At 48.6% G+C, this 17,526-nt stretch overlaps 1 protein-coding gene across 1 annotated transcript; it reads right to left on the bottom strand.

Moving 5' to 3' along the window:
- Positions 1 to 1,602: 1,602 nt before the first annotated feature.
- Positions 1,603 to 11,961, bottom strand: TMCO1 (transmembrane and coiled-coil domains 1). Its single transcript, XM_049776608.1, has 7 exons — positions 11,774 to 11,961; positions 11,263 to 11,340; positions 9,947 to 10,006; positions 8,245 to 8,291; positions 7,276 to 7,343; positions 5,294 to 5,438; positions 1,603 to 2,134 (listed from the first exon to the last, which is right to left on the bottom strand). The coding sequence occupies exons 1-7, from the start codon at positions 11,841 to 11,843 to the stop codon at positions 2,036 to 2,038; spliced, it is 567 nt and encodes a 188-aa protein (XP_049632565.1). The 5' UTR covers positions 11,844 to 11,961; the 3' UTR covers positions 1,603 to 2,035.
- Between the last annotated feature and the right edge of the window lie 5,565 nt (positions 11,962 to 17,526).

Here is a 17,526-nt window from a genome sequence, read left to right as displayed (position 1 = left end):
TTTGCATCAGTAAACATTATCTCTTAGGATAACCAGGGAATGGATTTATTATATACCTTTATTGGAGAAGATAAATATCCACTGAACAAGTGATAGCTTCAAGACTAGAAAGTAATGATGTTTTTCATCTGCCAGAGAGCACTTATCAGCATGATTTTCTTAGATATCGCCAAGGTCTTCAGGCTAATGAACTTTAGACCAAGAACATTCTAACTACAACCTAGTATTATATAACCCGATGACTCAATGGGAGAAAAAACAAGTTGCCAGTGTTTGCCCTACTATAAACAGAAACAAACTGAATGTCTTACTATTCAACTGTCTCTCAGTGAGGGGGGGAAGGGAAGAAGACTGCTCACCATCCTTTTTGCTGTTTGTCTTTTCTGTTTTTTGGGGGGGTCAAAACCAGCAGTGCTCAAGGGTTACTCCTGACTCTGCGCTTAGAAATCGCTCTTGGCATGCTCAGAGACCATATGGGATGCCGGGATTTGAACCACCATCCTTCAGCATGCAAGGCAAAAGCCTTAACTCCATGCTATCGCTATGGCCCTACCATCCTTTTCTTTTTCTTTTTGGGTCACACCCGGCAGTGCTCAGAAATCGCTCCTGGCAGGCTAGGGGGACCATATGGGATGCCGGGATTTGAACCACCATCATTCTGCATGCAACACAAATACCTTACCTCCATGCTATCTCTTTGGCCCCAACCACCATCCTTTTCTTTTTTTTTTTTTGGTTTTTGGGTCTCACCCAGCAGTGCTCAGGGGTTACTACTGGCTCCATGCTCAGAAATTGCTCCTGGCAAGCACGGGGGACCATATGGGACACCGGGATTCGAACTGATGACCTTTTGCATGAAAGGCAAACACCTTACCTCCATGCTAACTCTCCGGCCCCCACCATCCTTTTCTTAAAGAAGCTGGTACTCAAGTGACTTAGAGGAATAAATTTCTAGGCTCCCACTTGACTCCCCTTTGTTCGACTGCCTGCCAGTGGTATGGGAGTGTCTGCAGGCATATCCCTGTTAACGAAGATGCTTTCTGGTCTTGCAGAAAGATCAGCAATTGATATTCACGGTCATACTACTAGCTAGTGAGGCCAGGAAAATTAATTGTTCTCCTTAATGAACTTATTTCATGGTGGAAGGGGATCCAGGAAGGGGTGGTGGGTATACCTGGCAATGTTCAGCGTGTCCCCACCTCATTGTACTATGGTTCTCAACCTCTTACTGTGCTTAATTATCAACTGCAATATGGTTCTCTTCTTCAACTCCTGATCCAAAAAAAAAAAAAAAAAAAACTGAAAAATTGTTGACACCTTGGAGTTGGAGGACAGGTTTTGGAATAGGAGCCCCCCACCCCAACTCTCAAGTAGTGTCTGGAAGAGCCCCCAGAGAATCCCAAAATAAACAGAAACCACACAAATGGAAAACATCACCTATGATTTATACCCCAAGCACCAATGGTCGTGGGTTCCAAAAAATACCTAAATTAAAGCACCCTTAATAAAGCTCTGGGGCCAAAGCAACTGCACATTGTGTAAGGTGCTTACTATTGCTCTGGCCCTAATTATGGCCCCCAAACAAACAAAAAAAGTAAAAGATTGGCCTTTCTTTTTTTATTGATCTTGGGTCACATTTGGCTTAATAATAATAAAAAATAAACCCAAAACACACAACCCTAAGAGTTCCAATCATAAAAGTAAAATTTCCCTCCTGATCCTTACATGTTCCCCAAGAGCCGATTCCCTGGCCACAGTGCAGCCGAAGGATCGGACAATCAGAAAATGCCACGGAAGCAAGAGAAGACAGATGGGACTCACTCCACAGAACTTCAGCAACCCACAAAAGGTGGGAATGACAGGCCTGTTTGTTGAGACTGTAAAGGCTGCAGAGGCTGTAACCAAAGCACTAGATATATGGGCGTCATTCTCAGTGTTCCGATTGGAAAGGCCTGGAAGGAACTGAACCGGGCACTGGGTGGAGAATGGAGGTCACCCCTGGAGAAATGACATTGGCCGAAGGCTCTTCCTGAGTTCAAGAGAACTTTCCAGAAGGGGGTGGGGGTCCAAGGAATCCACCTGCCTGCTTGGTTGCAGCTCTCGAGGGGGCCAGGCCAAGGATCTTCTGGATGTTCTGTGAAGAGAAAGAGCTGGTCTCAATGATGCACAGGGAAAAACTGAGCCTCAACAGCGTGGTCGTGCCCTCGGCAGAGCTGAGCCACATTGTGCAGCTTAACCCTGGGCTCAGTAGCCTATGTGCTGGCTCCCCATGCAGATACCTAAAGAAGCAACCAGTGTGGCAAACAGCTCAGCAGTCCCCACTTACATGCTACACCCCTGCAAGTTGGGCTATGGCAACTTGGTCTTGGTTTGGGGGACATACCCAATAGAGAATTAAAAATGCATGGGTGTGGGGGCCGGGCGGTGGCGCTAAAGGTAAGGTGCCTGCCTTGCCTGCGCTAGCCTCGGACGGACCGCGGTTCGATTCCCCCGGCGTCCCATATGGTCCCCCAAGCCAGGAGCAACTTCTGAGAGCATAGCCAGGAGTAACCCCTGAGCATTACCGGGTGTGGCCCAAAAACCAAAAAAAAAAAAAAAAAAAAGCATGGGTGTATAAAAATGAAAAGCTAGGGGGGTGTTCTTTACATGACTGAAACCCAACTACAATCGTATTTGTAATCAAGGTGTTTAAATAAAGATATTAATTTAAAAAAAAAAAAAGAAAAGCTGCAGACTTTAGTTTACATATTCTGCCTTAGAGATTCACCAATTTGGCTTTAACTTGATCAAATCGCTGCTGTGAGTGTCTCAACCTTCCACCTCCAGGCTCATTTTCCAGGTCCTCTTAACAGAGGTGGTTTTTTTTTTTTTTTTTTTTTTTTGGGGGGGGGAGGCTGGGCCACATCCAGCATCGCTCAGGGGTTATTCCTGTCTCTGTGCTCAGAAATCGCTCCTGGCAGGCTCACAGGACCATATGGGATGCCAGAAATCAAAGCCGGTAGGCCAAGTACAAGGCAAAGACTCTACCCATTGTACCTACCCTCCAGCCCTATTTACTGAGCTTTAGTGTCAACACATGCACTTTGCTAACAGTGCTCCCATACAAGTACCCCACGTGGACTCGAGGCATAATAGGGGGTGAGAGTTTGAGGAAAATCCGCATCATGACCTGTCTGGTGCTGGGTAACTAACTGGGCACGAACCAAAGAACAGGGAGAGGAAAACAAAGGCCAGACATTTTCCAGAAACCCCGACGCCACTGGCAGGAAGCCCTAAAAAACACCACCACAGGATCTGCCTTCCTTCCGCTTTGAGGAGTTGATTGAGAAAAGGAAGTTGTTGCTTGCTAAGTGGATATTTTGGGCAGACTCAGGTCACCGGCAATAAACATGATCTGCACTATCTTCCTCCTTAGTCACTAAGCTGGACTGAACCTCGGTCTTGCCCATCCCAGCAAGGATCCTGGATCCTAATATACCAGATTTCTCACCAGGTTAACCTCAGTGTCAAGCACGGCACTCGCAGGCCCAGGCCCAGTGTCTCCACTCTGCACCCAAACAGTGGTTTGGGGGAAGGGCCTGGGGAGACAGAGGCAGGCAGCTCTAAGCAGCCGACTTGTCGGAACAGAGATCTTGGAGTGAGTTACAGCAAAGGAGCCAAAGACAAAACTGACAACACCTGGTCTATTCTGGCTGAACCAACACTGCCATGGGCCCACCTGGTGGTCCAGAATTTTTAACAAATCCCAATAGTGTCACATAGAAAAAAAAACAAAAACAGGGCCCGGTGGAGCTGGGCCCTAGCACAGTGGCGAGGGCACCTACCTTGAAAACAGACAACCTGAGTTCAATCCCCCAAACCCCATAGAGTTCCCTAAACCCCACCAGGAATGATTCCTGAGAGCAGAGCCAGGGGTAAATCATGAGCACCACTGGGTGTGGCCCCCAAACAAACAAAAAACCCCACTAAAAACCCCCCACAAAACCAAGCAAATAAAAGATAATCTTCATACCCTCTGAGCCACTTTGCTTTCTCTGACCAAACCTCAAATAGAACTGTTAGAGCAAACAGAGGAAATGCGGACCGAGACCCTTCTCTCATCCCAGAGGAGACAGCACTATAGATTCAGACACAGTGGGGAGGGGTTTTGCCCTGCATGTAGTTGACCTGAATTCAATTCCTGGCTCTGACACTGTCCTCTGAGCCTACAAGCAGTAAGTTTTGAACACAGGGGGGCCGGGCGGTGGCGCTAAAGGTAAGGTGCCTGCCTTGCCTGCGCTAACCTTGGACGGACCGCGGTTCGATCCCCCGGCGTCCCATATGGTCCCCCAAGCCAGGAGCAACTTCTGAGCACATAGCCAGGAGTAACCCCTGAGCGTTACTGGGTGTGGCCCAAAAACAAAAAAAAAAAAAAAAAAAAAAAAAAAGTTTTGAACACAGAACCAGGAGTAACCCAAGGGCCACCAGGTGTGGCCCAAAAAGAAAAGAAAAGAAAACAAACAAACAAAAAACAGAGCATTGTAAAGAAGAAACCAGTTCCATGTTTGCATTAGCTATCTGAGCCAGGGAAATCGGTGCAGACCAGTCTGCCTGAGCTTTTTGCAAGTGAGTTTGCATTTTATTGGGATTTAAAAGGAAATCTCAGTCTACTAGATCTCCTACTGGCTCACAGCATGTAAACCATTGAGAGCAACATTCATTTCAGAGCCAAGGACACTTCCTCTCATTCCTGGGTTCTGGCACTGCATGGAATGGGCTGACACCTCTGACGGAAACCAGCTGACCTGCCACTTCCCAGACACAAATCCACACAAAGGAAACTGAGACATGAAGGTCAGGGAACTGGCCATTCATCACCCAACATTAATTAAGTACACAAAAAGGGAGAAAAGATAATTAAGAGTTATATTTGGCTGATAATGGCATATCAGCTTGTTTCAATCTGGGCAAAGAAATGGTGTTCTATCTTGGGCTAGAAAACAAATATTCATTTGAAAAATATGCTGGGCGGGACAGGTGATTTATCTGTAGAGCACAAGCTTTGCAGCTTTGGGCCCTGGATTTCACTTCTAATACACAAACAATAGTAATATAATAAAATCTAAATAGATCTCAAAGGTGTGAAGAGATAGGACAGCTGCCTTGCATATGATCGACCAGGGTTTGATCTCTGGCACAATATATGGTCCCCTGAGCTTGCCAGGAGTGACCGCTGAGTGCAGAGCAGAGTATGGCCCCGAAAACAAAACCAAAATAAGAAAAGGCACTCATTGATCAAATCACAGTCACTCACCTGGCGAATGGACATGGTGCAGAGGATGTAGAGGAAGATGAAGGAGCAGTCTGTGGTGTCATCTCCCAAAAGGTTCCGATGGGAAAGGCCTTGGATGTAGGAAAGGGGGGTGAAAGGGAGCTTAGCCACCACCCTACCATCAAAACTGAAAAGGGAAAAAGCCACTGTTACTTTTGGAAGAGACATGCAGAGTCACAGACAGGAATCTGCATCAGAAAAGAACCTTAAGGGGCCAGAGCGATAGCACAGTGGTAAGGTGTTTGCTTTGCATGCTGCCAACACACAATGGACTCCGGTTTGAATCCTGGTATCCAATATAGTCCCCAGAGCCTGCCAGGAGCGACTTCTGAGTGCAGAGCCAGGAGTCACCCGAGTGCTGTGAGGTAACCCAAAAACAAAACAAACAAAAAAAAAACCCCCAAAATAAAAGAACCTTAAGGGGATGGAGAAAGGGACTGGCATACAGCTAATCCAGGTCTCATCCTCAGGACCTCACAAGGTGCCCCAAACTCCACTAGGAGTGGTCCTTGAGTTCAGAGCCAGGAGTAAGGGCAATTTCCAAGGGCACACTGAGTAACTTTCCTGTTTTTGTTTTCTTCTTAAGAGGAGGCAATTGGCCAGATAAGTCTGGGAGCTTCAGCTCTATATTAAGAGCAAAAAATGTTATTGTATAATTATCACCTACTAAAAGTAGATATCCTTGATTTACTAAATTTGGAGTCTCTGTGAGAATGTCCTTTTTTTTTTTTGGTTTTTGGGTCCCACCCAGCAGCGCTCATGGATTACTCCTGGCTCTATGCTCAGAAATTGCTCCTGACAGGCTTAGGGGAACATATGGGATGCCTGGATTCAAACCACTGTCCTTCTGCATGCAAGGCAAACGCCCCACATCCATGCTATCTCTCCAGCCCCGAGAATGTCATTCTTAAGACATAGAGACACTGAAGTAACTGTGGGCAAAGCAGCATGAAGTCAATGACATACTATAGTCAGTGATTAAGAAAATGCATGTGGGGCCGGGTAGGTGGCGCTGGAGGTAAGGTGTCTGCCTTGCAAGCGCTAGCCAAGGAAGGACCGCGGTTCGATCCCCCGGCGTCCCATATGGTCCCCCCAAGCCAGGGGCGATTTCTGAGCACATAGCCAGGAGTCACCCCTGAGCGTCAAACGGGTGTGGCCCAAAAACCAAAAAAAAAAAAAAAAGAAAATGCATGTGTGGGCTGGACCTGAGCACTTCCGGGTGCAATATCAGTACTAGTGCTTTGAATTCTTCATGTTTGATATTACCTTATAGGGAATACCAATTTAATAAAATGGACAGCTAACAACAAGATCTTACTAAGCCTTCTGCCATTGTATTTATTAATGCTTCATTGGAGATATAACAATTTTCACAAATGTGCTTGCTATTGTACTTATTTCTTCTTCTTCTTCTTCTTTTTTTTTTTTTTTTTTTGGTTTTTGGGTCACACCTGGTGACACTCAGGGGTTATTTCTGGCTCTGCACTCAGAAATTGCTCTTGGCTTGGGGGACCATATGGGATGCTGGGGGATCAAACCTCGGTCAATCCTAGGTCGGCGCATGCAAGGTAAACACCCTACTGTTTGTGCCACCACTCAGGCTCCTAATTTTTCTTCCTTTAAAAATTTTTTTTCTCTTTCTTTTCTTTTTTGATTCTATATGGTCCCCTGAGCCTGCCAGGAGTGACCCAAAAACCAAAAAAAAAACAAAAACCAAAAAAAAAAAACAAAACAAAAACCCAAACCCACACCCAAAGCCAGAGTGTTAACACAGCAGTAGGGTGTTTGCCTTGCATGCGGCTGATCTGGGACAAATCCAGATTTGACGCCTGGCATTCCATATGGTCCCCCAAGCCTGTCAGGAGTGATTTCTGAGTGCAGAACCAGGAATAATCCCTGAGCACCGCTTGGTGTGGCCCCGAAACAAAACAAACAAAAAAAGACCAACCATATCCAGTACTCACATGGAATTGAACATGCCCATCAAGGCAGTAAAGCAGAATCCAATGGCAAACATGGATTTCATCCGGACCTGGAAGGAAACCAAGAAGTTTCACAGGGAAGACAAATAACCAGTACCCCACACCCCAAAGTTTGGTTTGACTCTGTTATTCCTCAGCATACATTGTTTGTGGCTGACCCTCTGCCCTCTGCTATCTGTCTTGATGGCTCCTGATGAGTGGCGCCCCAGAAATGTGGCAGGGCCACGTGACTGGCCTGGCCAATGAGAGAGAAGGACCAGGATTGCACAGAAGCCAAACAAAGACACACTTGGCCCATATCCCTTCAGCCCATTGTTCCTGCTGGCACAATAGGAGAAAAGACATAGTGTCACCACATCATCACCCAAGCAAGCTACCCTGTGACTCGCCCTGGTGACGCCCCTTCATCTGTGAAAGCCACTGCTGAGATTTTCTGGTACAAGCAGGTGACCTCTTTAATCACACATGCTGCTACCAAAAATAAACACAGTTCCAGTGACATAAGAGCAATGTTTCTCTTTGCATGATTGATTCATGGGCTACTTTAACATTTCTGTAGCTCCCAAATTTACTGTTATGACCAAGTCACGATTCTGTCACAGAAAATTTGCAAGACAAAGCCAAGAAGGTCCCCTAAGCACCAAGCAAACAAAAAATATCAGGGCTAAGGGCTGGAGTATCCTAATCCTGACCCCCATACTCGGTAAGGATTGCAACTGCAGGTGTGGACACCGAGACAGTGTGTGAGGCCTGGTCACAGCCACCTCAGTAGAGAAGGAAGGGGAGAGGGAGAGGCCACAAAAGGCAGAAGCTTCAGAACCTGTAAACAGGACCGGCCATGGCCTCTGCTACAGGGTAAAACAGAGCTCCTCAGCAGACTCTGATTCTCTGGGTACATGAGTGCCACAGGACATCACCCTCTTAGCCAGGATACCTTCTGAGGCCCCTTACCATTGAGAGGTCCCGGTTATTGTTCTTCAGCTTTTCCTCTTGCCTCTCTGAAAAGGGTCAACACGAAGGTTAACTGGTAGAGCCCAAAGCTGAGAACTGCCACCCTCCAGGGTTTCTGAAACAACTTAGCACAGGGCCGAGCATCAGAACATAGCACCCTTTGTTCTAGCGGGACCCTCATATACAGCCCACAAATGGAAAAGGAGAAAGGAGACAAAGTGCCAGGGAAACTCTTGAAAACACACAGGATTGAAGAAAGTACAATGGGGAGGGCACTTGCCTTACACACGACCCAGGTTTTTTTTTTTTTTGGTTTTTGGGCCACACCCGGCGGTGCTCAGAGATTACTCCTGGCTGTCTGCTCAGAAATAGCTCCTGGCAGGCACGGGGGACCATATGGGACACCGGGATTCGAACCAACCACCTTTGGTCCTGGATCGGCTGCTTGCAAGGCAAACGCCGCTGTGCTATCTCTCCGGGCCCACGGCCCAGGTTTGTTCCCTGGCACCCCATATAGTCCTGAGCACTGCCAGGAATGAACCTGAGTGCAGAGCCAAGAATGAGCCCAGAGCATGAATGAGTGTGGATGCCACACACACACCCTCAAAGATATACACAGGCACAAAAAAATCACCACGAACAACTATTACTTTAGTTATTTAAGAGTAGTATTAGGGGCCGGCGAAGTGGCGCTAGAGGTAAGGTGTCTGCCTTACAAGCGCTAGCCAATGAAGGATGTGGTTCGATCCCCTGGTCCCATATGGTTCCCCCAAGCCAGGGGCAATTTCTGAGTGCTTAGCTAGGAGTAACCCCTGAGCATCAAATGGGTGTGGCCGAAAAAAAAAAAAAAAAGAAGGGGGCGTCGGAGAGATAGCATGGAGGTAAGGCATTTGCCTTTCATGCAAAAGGTCGGTGGTTCGAGTCCCAGCATCCCATATGGTCCCCTGAGCCTGCCAGGAGCGATTTCTGAGCATAGAACCAGGAGTAACCCCTGAGGCTGTGGGGTGTGACCCAAAAACCAAAAAAAAAAAAAAAAAAAAAAAAAAAAAAAGGAGGGCTGGAGAGATAGCACAGCAGTATGGCATTTGCCTTGCACACGGCTGACCCAGCAAAGGACCTGGGTTCGATTCCCATCATCCTATATGGTCCCCTGAGCCTGTCAGAAGTGGTTTCTGAGCACAGAGCCAGGAGTAATCCCTGAGTGCAACCGACTGTGGCCCAAAAACAAACAAACAAAAACAACAAAAAAAAAAAAAAAAGAAAAAAAAAGAAAAGAAAGGACTGGAGTACTGGACAGCAGACAGTGTTTGCCTTGCACGAGGCCAACGCAGATTCAATCCCTAGGGTCCCCAGAGCATTAACAAGAGTGACCCAGGCACAGAACCAGGAATAATCTCTGAGCACCCCCAGGCATGACCCCAAAACAAACAAAACAAAAATACCCAATACCACAACCCTTAGTGCCTCCTGGAAATCTTCCTTCTTTATGGGGATCAAGAGAATGTGCCTTCAACTGTACAAGAGGCTGTACCTTCCCATGGTCTCAGGGACTGGGGTTGGAGTGAGGGGGTGTCTGGGTTGAGGGGGTATCTGGGGTTAGGAAGTCTCTGGGTTGAGGGAGTGTATGGCATGAGGAGTATGTGGGATGAGGGGCTTTATGAGTGTATGGGGTCAAGGAGTGTTTGCCAATTGCTCATCTTACCAAGTTTCTTCTTCTGTTGCCGACCAGCTGATTCCGTTATGGTTTCCTTCTTCTTCTCCACTGCAAACAACACAGTGGGGCAAAGATGAAGGGGACATTATCCTACAGAGCCTGCACACATGAACCAAAGAAAGGACATAGGGCCTGGAGAGATAGCACAGCAGTGTTTGCCTTGCAAGCAGCCGATCCAGGATCTAAGGTGGTTGGTTCGAATCCTGGTGCCCCATGTGGTCCCCCATGCCTGCCAGGAGCTATTTCTGAGTAGACAGCCAGGAGTAACCCCTGAGCACTGCCGGGTGTGGGCCCCCCCCCCCAAAAAAAAGGACATAAAGCTGCGTACTGGGGGACAGTCCAGTCTGACCAATGAAGCTGAACCCCATCTGCTGACAATTCAACAGAGCTGAACCCCATCTGCTGAGGACTCAAGGCAGACACATTGTCAGAAATGCAAAATATTGTATGACTGGCAAGGTGTCCATCAAGGACTGTCAAGTCCTGGTCATGCTAGACCATGCATCCAGGAAGGCAAACCTCTGCCAGACTCTAAAGATGCTGTTAGACAATGACTGACTAAACGGCCAGAAACCAGCAATCAGAAACCAGGTTATGTGGCTTACCTTGCTCTCAGGGTTCAACCTCCTGCACTGCATAGGGCCCCCTGATTCCTACCAAGAGTGATCACTAGGGCCGGAGCGGTGGCACAGTGGTAGGGGGTTTGCCTTGCATGCGCTGACCTAGGACCGATCGCGTTTCGATCCCTTGGTGTTCCATATGGTCCTCTAAGCCAGGAGCGATTTTTGAGCGCATAGCCAGGAGTATCCCCTGAACGTCAACAGGTGTGGCCCAAAAACCAAAAACCAAAAAAAAAAGAAAAAAGAAAAAGAAAAATAGAGTGATCCCTAAGCACAAGGTCAGGTGCCCAGATCCCTGAGCCCCACGGGTGTGGCTCCAAGCACTGCTGGGGATGGGGTTCTACTTTCCAGTCCCAGAGAGTCTAAGTTTTGAGGGCAAAACCAGCAATAATAGGGGCCGGAGAGATAGCACAGCGGTAAAGCGTTTGCCTTGCATGCGGAAGGTCGCTGGTTCGAATCCCGGCATCCCATATGGTCCCTCTGCCGGGGGCGATTTCTGAGCGTAGAGCCAGGAATAACCCCTGAGCATTGCCGGGTGTGACCCAAAAACAAAAACAAACAAAAAACCCAGCAATAATAAATGTTCCGCATGTCAGGAAGAGACACAGAAAGTCCTGAAGTCCAGTGAACCACACAGGCAAGCGCGGCCTGCCAGTGAGATGGATGGGGGAAGAGGCTACTCACGTTTTTTACTCTGCTTCTCCACTTCTGCCTTCAGCCTTTTGTACTTGTCTGTCCTGTAGACCAGGACCCAGGTTATGCCTGAAAGAGAGCGACAGGAAAAACATCAGCATCCCACTGTGTACACAAGCACCACGGAACCAGAATGATTGATATATTGCAGAGGAGAGGATGTTTGCCTTGCATGCGGCCAACCCAGGTTCGATCTCCGGCATCCCATATATAGGACTCTGGAGCACCGTGAGGACTGATTCCTGAGTGCAGAGCCAGGAGTTAGCCCTGAGTAAGTAACGCCGGGGTGGCCGAACATCCAGCAGCGGTGAGCTTGGGTCTCGCGGAGACTCAGGGGCATCCCTGTCCATTAGGGTGGACGACGCCTAGATGTGGCCCGATGCCCCCGACCCTGCCCCTACTGCTCCTCCAGATCGCGAGCGACCCCAGGCTTCTTGTTAAAATCCCAAGCCACACAGGGTGTCCTAGGGGCCACCAGGCCTTGAGTGCATGGCTCACTCACCCTCAGCGAGCAGCGCCGTGCACACCGAGATGAAGACGATGAGCAGCGTGTCGGCGAACATGGTGCTCATCTCGCCGAGCCTCCCGTGAGAGAGTGTAGCGCTTGAGAACCAGACAAATGAACACCCCCAAAAAGCCCCGTCTAGTCCCAGTTGCCAAGACCAGGGCGCTGACACTCGGGGAGGGCCCACTTCCGTTTCCGGGTCAGAGCATTGGAAACGCCCCCTCGCGAGAATCGCGTGGCCGCCGCCAAGCGTCTCTGTTGGTTCTCGCGAGGTTTGCCGGTGGCGCGGTGACGTAAAATAGCCCCGACGCGGCGCGACCCGGAAGCACTGTCCCGCATGCACCGTCGTGTGTGTGTGTCTCTCTGCTCGGTTTCTAGGCTGGTGTGATGCTGATATTTGGCTGCTCGGCCGCCGCCTCCGCCAGCTGGGCCCAGACTCAGTGGGTTAATTCACCGCCTGGACGCCCATGAGGGGAGAGAAGCCGCTCTTTGCATTTGCAGGACGCCTGTACCATGGCGCAGGAGACGGGGTTGGCACTTAGTGTGGCCTTTGACCCCCAAAATGCACGTCGGTGGGTTTAGGGTTTGAGTGTAGGCAGAGCTCAGGCAGGCAGAGCAGGCTGCAAGGAAGGCAAGCGGGACACGGAGGTTGCGTTGGCGAAATCGAAGTCTCTCGAGAGTCTCGAGTCGAGACAGACACTGGGTGGGGTGGGTGGGTCGGGACCTGGACTCCCAAACCTGGCCCAATGTCCAGCTTGGATGTAAGCAGCCAGGCCGAAGGTGCGGCCTCAGGGGACCAAGTACCAGTGGCGGGTGATTCTGCAGAGAGGGAAGGACCGTGCTTTGGGGGATGGTGAGCGTTCACGCTGCCTTCGCTGAAAACTTAAGCACCCGCATACTGGGAATTGGGGTTTCTCCCCTGGCTGTGAGGTGGGGAGCTGAGTTCTAGCTGTGAAGCTGTGTTTGTTACCCGGGGCGTCCTCTTGGAAGCTCTCCTAAATAGTCCTCGGGCACGGGGAGAGTCGCCATATCTACCTGCTCAGAAGCTACTACAACATGATGTATTTGGAAGTTGCAGACCCCATGTGCATAACTAATAACTAGCACATTCTATGTGTTCGTGGAGTCCATTTCCGTTTCACTTTTGCTAAGTCTCACCACATATGGTTCACTGCGCACAAAGGCGACAGGCTCAAGTCTTTTCTACTATCAGTAGTCCAAGCCCCAGGGAAAGACTTTCTCAAAGAGACAAAGATGGGTTTGTGGGTTTAGCTAGTTTAGCGGGTTGGGGTTTGCCTTGTACACTTCCAATCCCACTTTGGTCTGGGCACCCATTAAGCACCAGCAGGAATAATCCTTGAGCACAGCTGGGTGTGACCCAGAAGACTGATGTAAAGATCTGCCCCTATTCTATACTCTTTTTTTTTTTTTTTTTTTTTTGGTTTTTGGGCCACACCCTGTGACGCTCAGGGGTTACTCCTGGCTATGCGCTCAGAAGTTGCTCCTGGCTTCTTGGGGGACCATATGGGACGCCGGGGGATCGAACCGCGGTCCGTCCTAGGCTAGCGCAGGCAAGGCAGGCACCTTACCTCCAGCGCCACCGCCCGGCCCCTATTCTATACTCTTGCCCCCAAGAAGTCAAGCCTTAAAGTCTGCTTTATCAGCCACAAACATAATTCCCTGCTTGTTGGAGATTACCAGGATCCCTTTTTTCTTCCTTTCTCAGCCTGTGTGGGGCCTTAAAGAAGCAAGTAGCTAGTTAGTTTTGTTATCTTGTCTTCTCCTTTTTGTTTCTGAGCCACACCTAGTGACACTGGGGTTACTCCTTGCTCTGTGCTCAGAAATCACTTAAATGCCGGGATTGATCTCAGGTTGATTTACTGCCTGCAAGGCAAATGCCCTACCCACTGTGCCTACCCACAGCCCCTATCTTGTCATCTTTTGACTGAGGGAATTAGTCATATACACTGGAAAGTGCTTACACTTACAATTGTAACCCACCATCTACTATTAATTTTCTTTTGTCAGTGGCTTCTATTGTCATTTTAATTATTTAGTAAATCCTTGTACCTTTCTTCTCTTTGCAATTTTGATTTTTTTATCTTTATTTTTCTATTGTTTATTTGTCTGCTGAGAGACAGACATCAAACGTAATATTCAAAACACAGCTTACTTTTGAATTCTTCCCATCTGAATTCTCTTGCTGTAAAATTTACAGTGCTTTGTTGGTTAATTTTCTCTCTACTGATCCTCCACAACATCCTTATTCTTGTATCTGGGTCTGCCTGTAACTGTAACTATTCCCCACTGTTGCTTCCATGCCTTTGTGAAAGTTGGCATCGGCATCGTTTTGCAAGAGGTTGGGCATTCCATTTTGCAAACAGTTGGAAATGAATTTGCAAACTGACTAATGGAAGCACAAGGATTTGCTCCAGGAAGAGGAATGTTTGATGAGTCATTTTCCAAGATTTGTCTCCTTGCTAAATGAAAACTAGGGCAACGTGCTTCTTAGTGTGTGAACTATTGGATTTGGGAAGGAAAGCTCTAATCTGAGCCCTGAGGCATTTCCAAGGGTAGCAGCCAGTCTTGGAGGAGGTTTGTGATGTGCTTAGCATCTGTCTGGCATCAGTGATTTCTTAATCCTCAGTGTTGCTGCTGTGTGCATCACAGCATGACAATTGCTGGTTTGTTTCTGTAACTCCCATAGTGGAGAAATGACCAGTGCAGTGTCTGTGCTACGACTTCCTGAACGCTTAAGTGGAGGCAGGAAGAGGACAGCGCCCTTGAACTTTGAGGTAAGTTTGCCAATGTTGGTTTCCCAGGGCTTCCTCAATCAGTCCCAGACCACAGCTCACATCCTAGGCCTGGTAGTTCCCAGAACACCAGTTGCACCTGTGGGTTTGGGTTTTTGTGCCGTTGATGAGTGCCCTTTGAGAGAGAAGACAAAGCACAGCAGGTTCCCTCTAAGTAGTTATCTCTTTCTGAGACCATGGGGTGCTTGTAGTATTTCTTTTTTTTTTTTTTTTGAGCACTGTGTTCAGGGCTGACTCCTGACTATACTCAGGAACTGGCAGGTTTAGGGACCATATGGAATTCCAGGGATCAAACCCAGGTTGGTAGTGTGCAAGGCAATGTCCTCCTGGCTGTTATATCATTCCAACCCCTCTTTTTTATTATTAATTTTTTTTGGTTTCAGGCCACATGGAGCAGTCCTTAGGCCTCACTCCTTGGTGAGGCTGGGCAGATCTTAGAGGGGGTTGAGGAGGATCAAACTAGATTAGCTGTATGCAAGTAATGCATTGTACCCCCTCTGGCCGCACATTATGTATTTTCTTTACACAATTGAGAGCTAGTTTGCTTTCCATGGCTTATTAATGACATCATGGAGAAATAATGAAAGTCAGAAACAAGGTCTAAGATGGAAACTTTCTTTGGTCACAACAATAGTCAGGACTTAGGTTCTGAGTACACAGAGGCTATTGTTGAGCTGGGCCCAGGGCTCCAGCAGCCCTAGCCCTTGCATTCGTGGGATGGCTAGGTGGGCTGTGGGGAATCTGGCCCAAAGCAGTCTGCACCAGCCACTGGTGAGCAAAGTCTGGAGAAAATGCATGGCTGTTGGCCCCTAAGACTCCCAGGAAATGTCCCTTCAAGATGTGATGCAGTACTGAGAGCTTCTCTTCCATTCATGTTACCTTTCTGTTTTTTTTTTTTTTTTGGTGTGTGTGTGTGTGTGTGTGTGTGTGTGTGTGTGTGTGTGTGTGTGTGTGTGTGTGTGTTTGGTCACATCCGGCAGTGCTCAGGGGAAACTCCTAGCTCCATGCTCAGAAATTGCTCCTGGCAGGCACGGGGGACCATTTGAGAAGCCGGATTCGAACTGATGACCTTCTGCATGAGAGGCAAACGCCTTACCTCCATGCTATCTCTCCGGCCCTCATGTTACCTTTCAAGGATGCCTGTGGAGGGGCTTTTCCAATATTCAAGGACCTGGGACTTTGCTCGGTGTCTTCATTCTGGATTCCCTGGGGCCACACTTCATTGCTGGGTCTGTTGCACCACTGCTCTCTGGATTGCGGTCTGCCTAGGCGAGAGCAGGGGTCCTACTGGTGAGTAATAGCAGGCACTTAATAAACAGGCTTTGAAAGAATGTGAGTGAGCACCTCAGGACTTCCTGTTTTATCACAGCTGAGAGCACCCCTCCCCAAGCCAGGAGTAGTATCACCCGAGCAACACCAGGTGTGACTCCAAAGAAAGAAGATAGCAAAGCCCCAATGAAGCTGACACATGAGGAGAAAAGTACATGTTCCACTGAAGAGTTCAGTGGCAAAATGAAATCTTTTAAGTTGATGCTTTCCATACGCCAAGAATGGGGGTGTAGTAGTCTCGGTTGGCTTCGGTGAAGCAGTGTGGGGTGAGCTGCCCTGGTCCATGAGGCCACAGTGAGGAGGGAACACGGATCCTGAGGCTTTCTCCCTGCAGTTTGTGGAGGAGTGAGTGGAAGCAGCAGAACCTAAATAACTAGGAAGGGCCTGTAGAGACAAAGCCTTGAATTGTCTGACGTCCTGGGCAGATTCTCCCCCCAGACTTGAAGGAGGCAGTCAAGTTCAGGAAAGGTGGGAAAGACCTTTTTCCTAGTCTCTGAATGTGCTGATCCAGGTGCACCATCAGCCTAGGCTGGCAGGTAGTTGGAGTTGTCTGAAAGGAACCAAAAGTCAGAGTGGGACACAGTGTCATTCCCGGTGGCAGGGTTCAAGCCAAGGAGGTGCCAGAAGGCAGGAGACAGAAGAGAAACTGACTGTTTGGCCCTCAAAGTGTATAGAGAAGAGTTACGGGCCTGTGCCAGAAACGGAAGCTGTACCAGAGGAGAAAGGAGACTTTTCCCCCATGGTCACTTGGAGCCATTCTGCTCTTTTCTCTGAATTCCAGGGCCTGCAGATGCCTTTGGGCCTGATCACAGAGTACCTGTTCTATCTGACCCACTTGTTCCTTAGGACCTCTGTGAAGAGACATGGGCTGCAGATTCTCTCCAGCCACCTTCAGGCTCTGGTGCCAGTGCCATGACAGCTGTGTGGGTCTCTTCCTGTGGTGTCCTGCTGTGTCCTGGGTGGCAGGTGCACCAGCCTTAGCTGTTTTGTGCAGAAGCAGTTGTACAAGCCTGTAGGTAGTGTATCTCGGTGTGTGACCGGCCACGTGGAAACTGGCTATGCTCTTTCTTGGCTCGATTTGGTTTCTCTGATTTTATGGTGCTTACTAGGTCAAGAAGTGCCAGACCTTGAACCCAGGACTTTTGCATGCACAGCCTGTGTTCCCCAGCCCTGTCACCTCTCTCTTCACCCCAGAACTGTTGGATAATGTCAGAACAGCCCAACACTTGTATCTACTGAAATAAATTTCTTTTCCCCTTTTGGTTCCCCATTTTCAATGTGTCTGTTTCTTGTTGGAACTGAGATTTTTAGCTTTCTTTTCCTGAGAGGTTTGTTTCATCTTTATTTTAAATTTGGGGGACTCTCCAGCTGTGCTGGCCTGATGGGGCCACCACCACATGCTCAGAGGTGCTTCAGTGCTGGAGTTCAAATTTGGCTCATCGCTGGCCCACATGTGGTTCTTCGGGCCTTCTCATGTTTGGATACCGCACCCAGCTATATGTAGGGGATCCTCCAAGCTCATTCTGGGGGAACACACAGGGATTAAAACCAGGCCTCCTGCATGTAGAGCTTGGCCCAACCTATGTCATATTTCAAGCCTCAAAGATT

This window comes from Suncus etruscus, chromosome 7 (assembly GCF_024139225.1).
Source record: "Suncus etruscus isolate mSunEtr1 chromosome 7, mSunEtr1.pri.cur, whole genome shotgun sequence".
Lineage (NCBI taxonomy): Eukaryota > Metazoa > Chordata > Mammalia > Eulipotyphla > Soricidae > Suncus > Suncus etruscus.
This window is presented reverse-complemented; position numbering and strand designations above follow the sequence as displayed.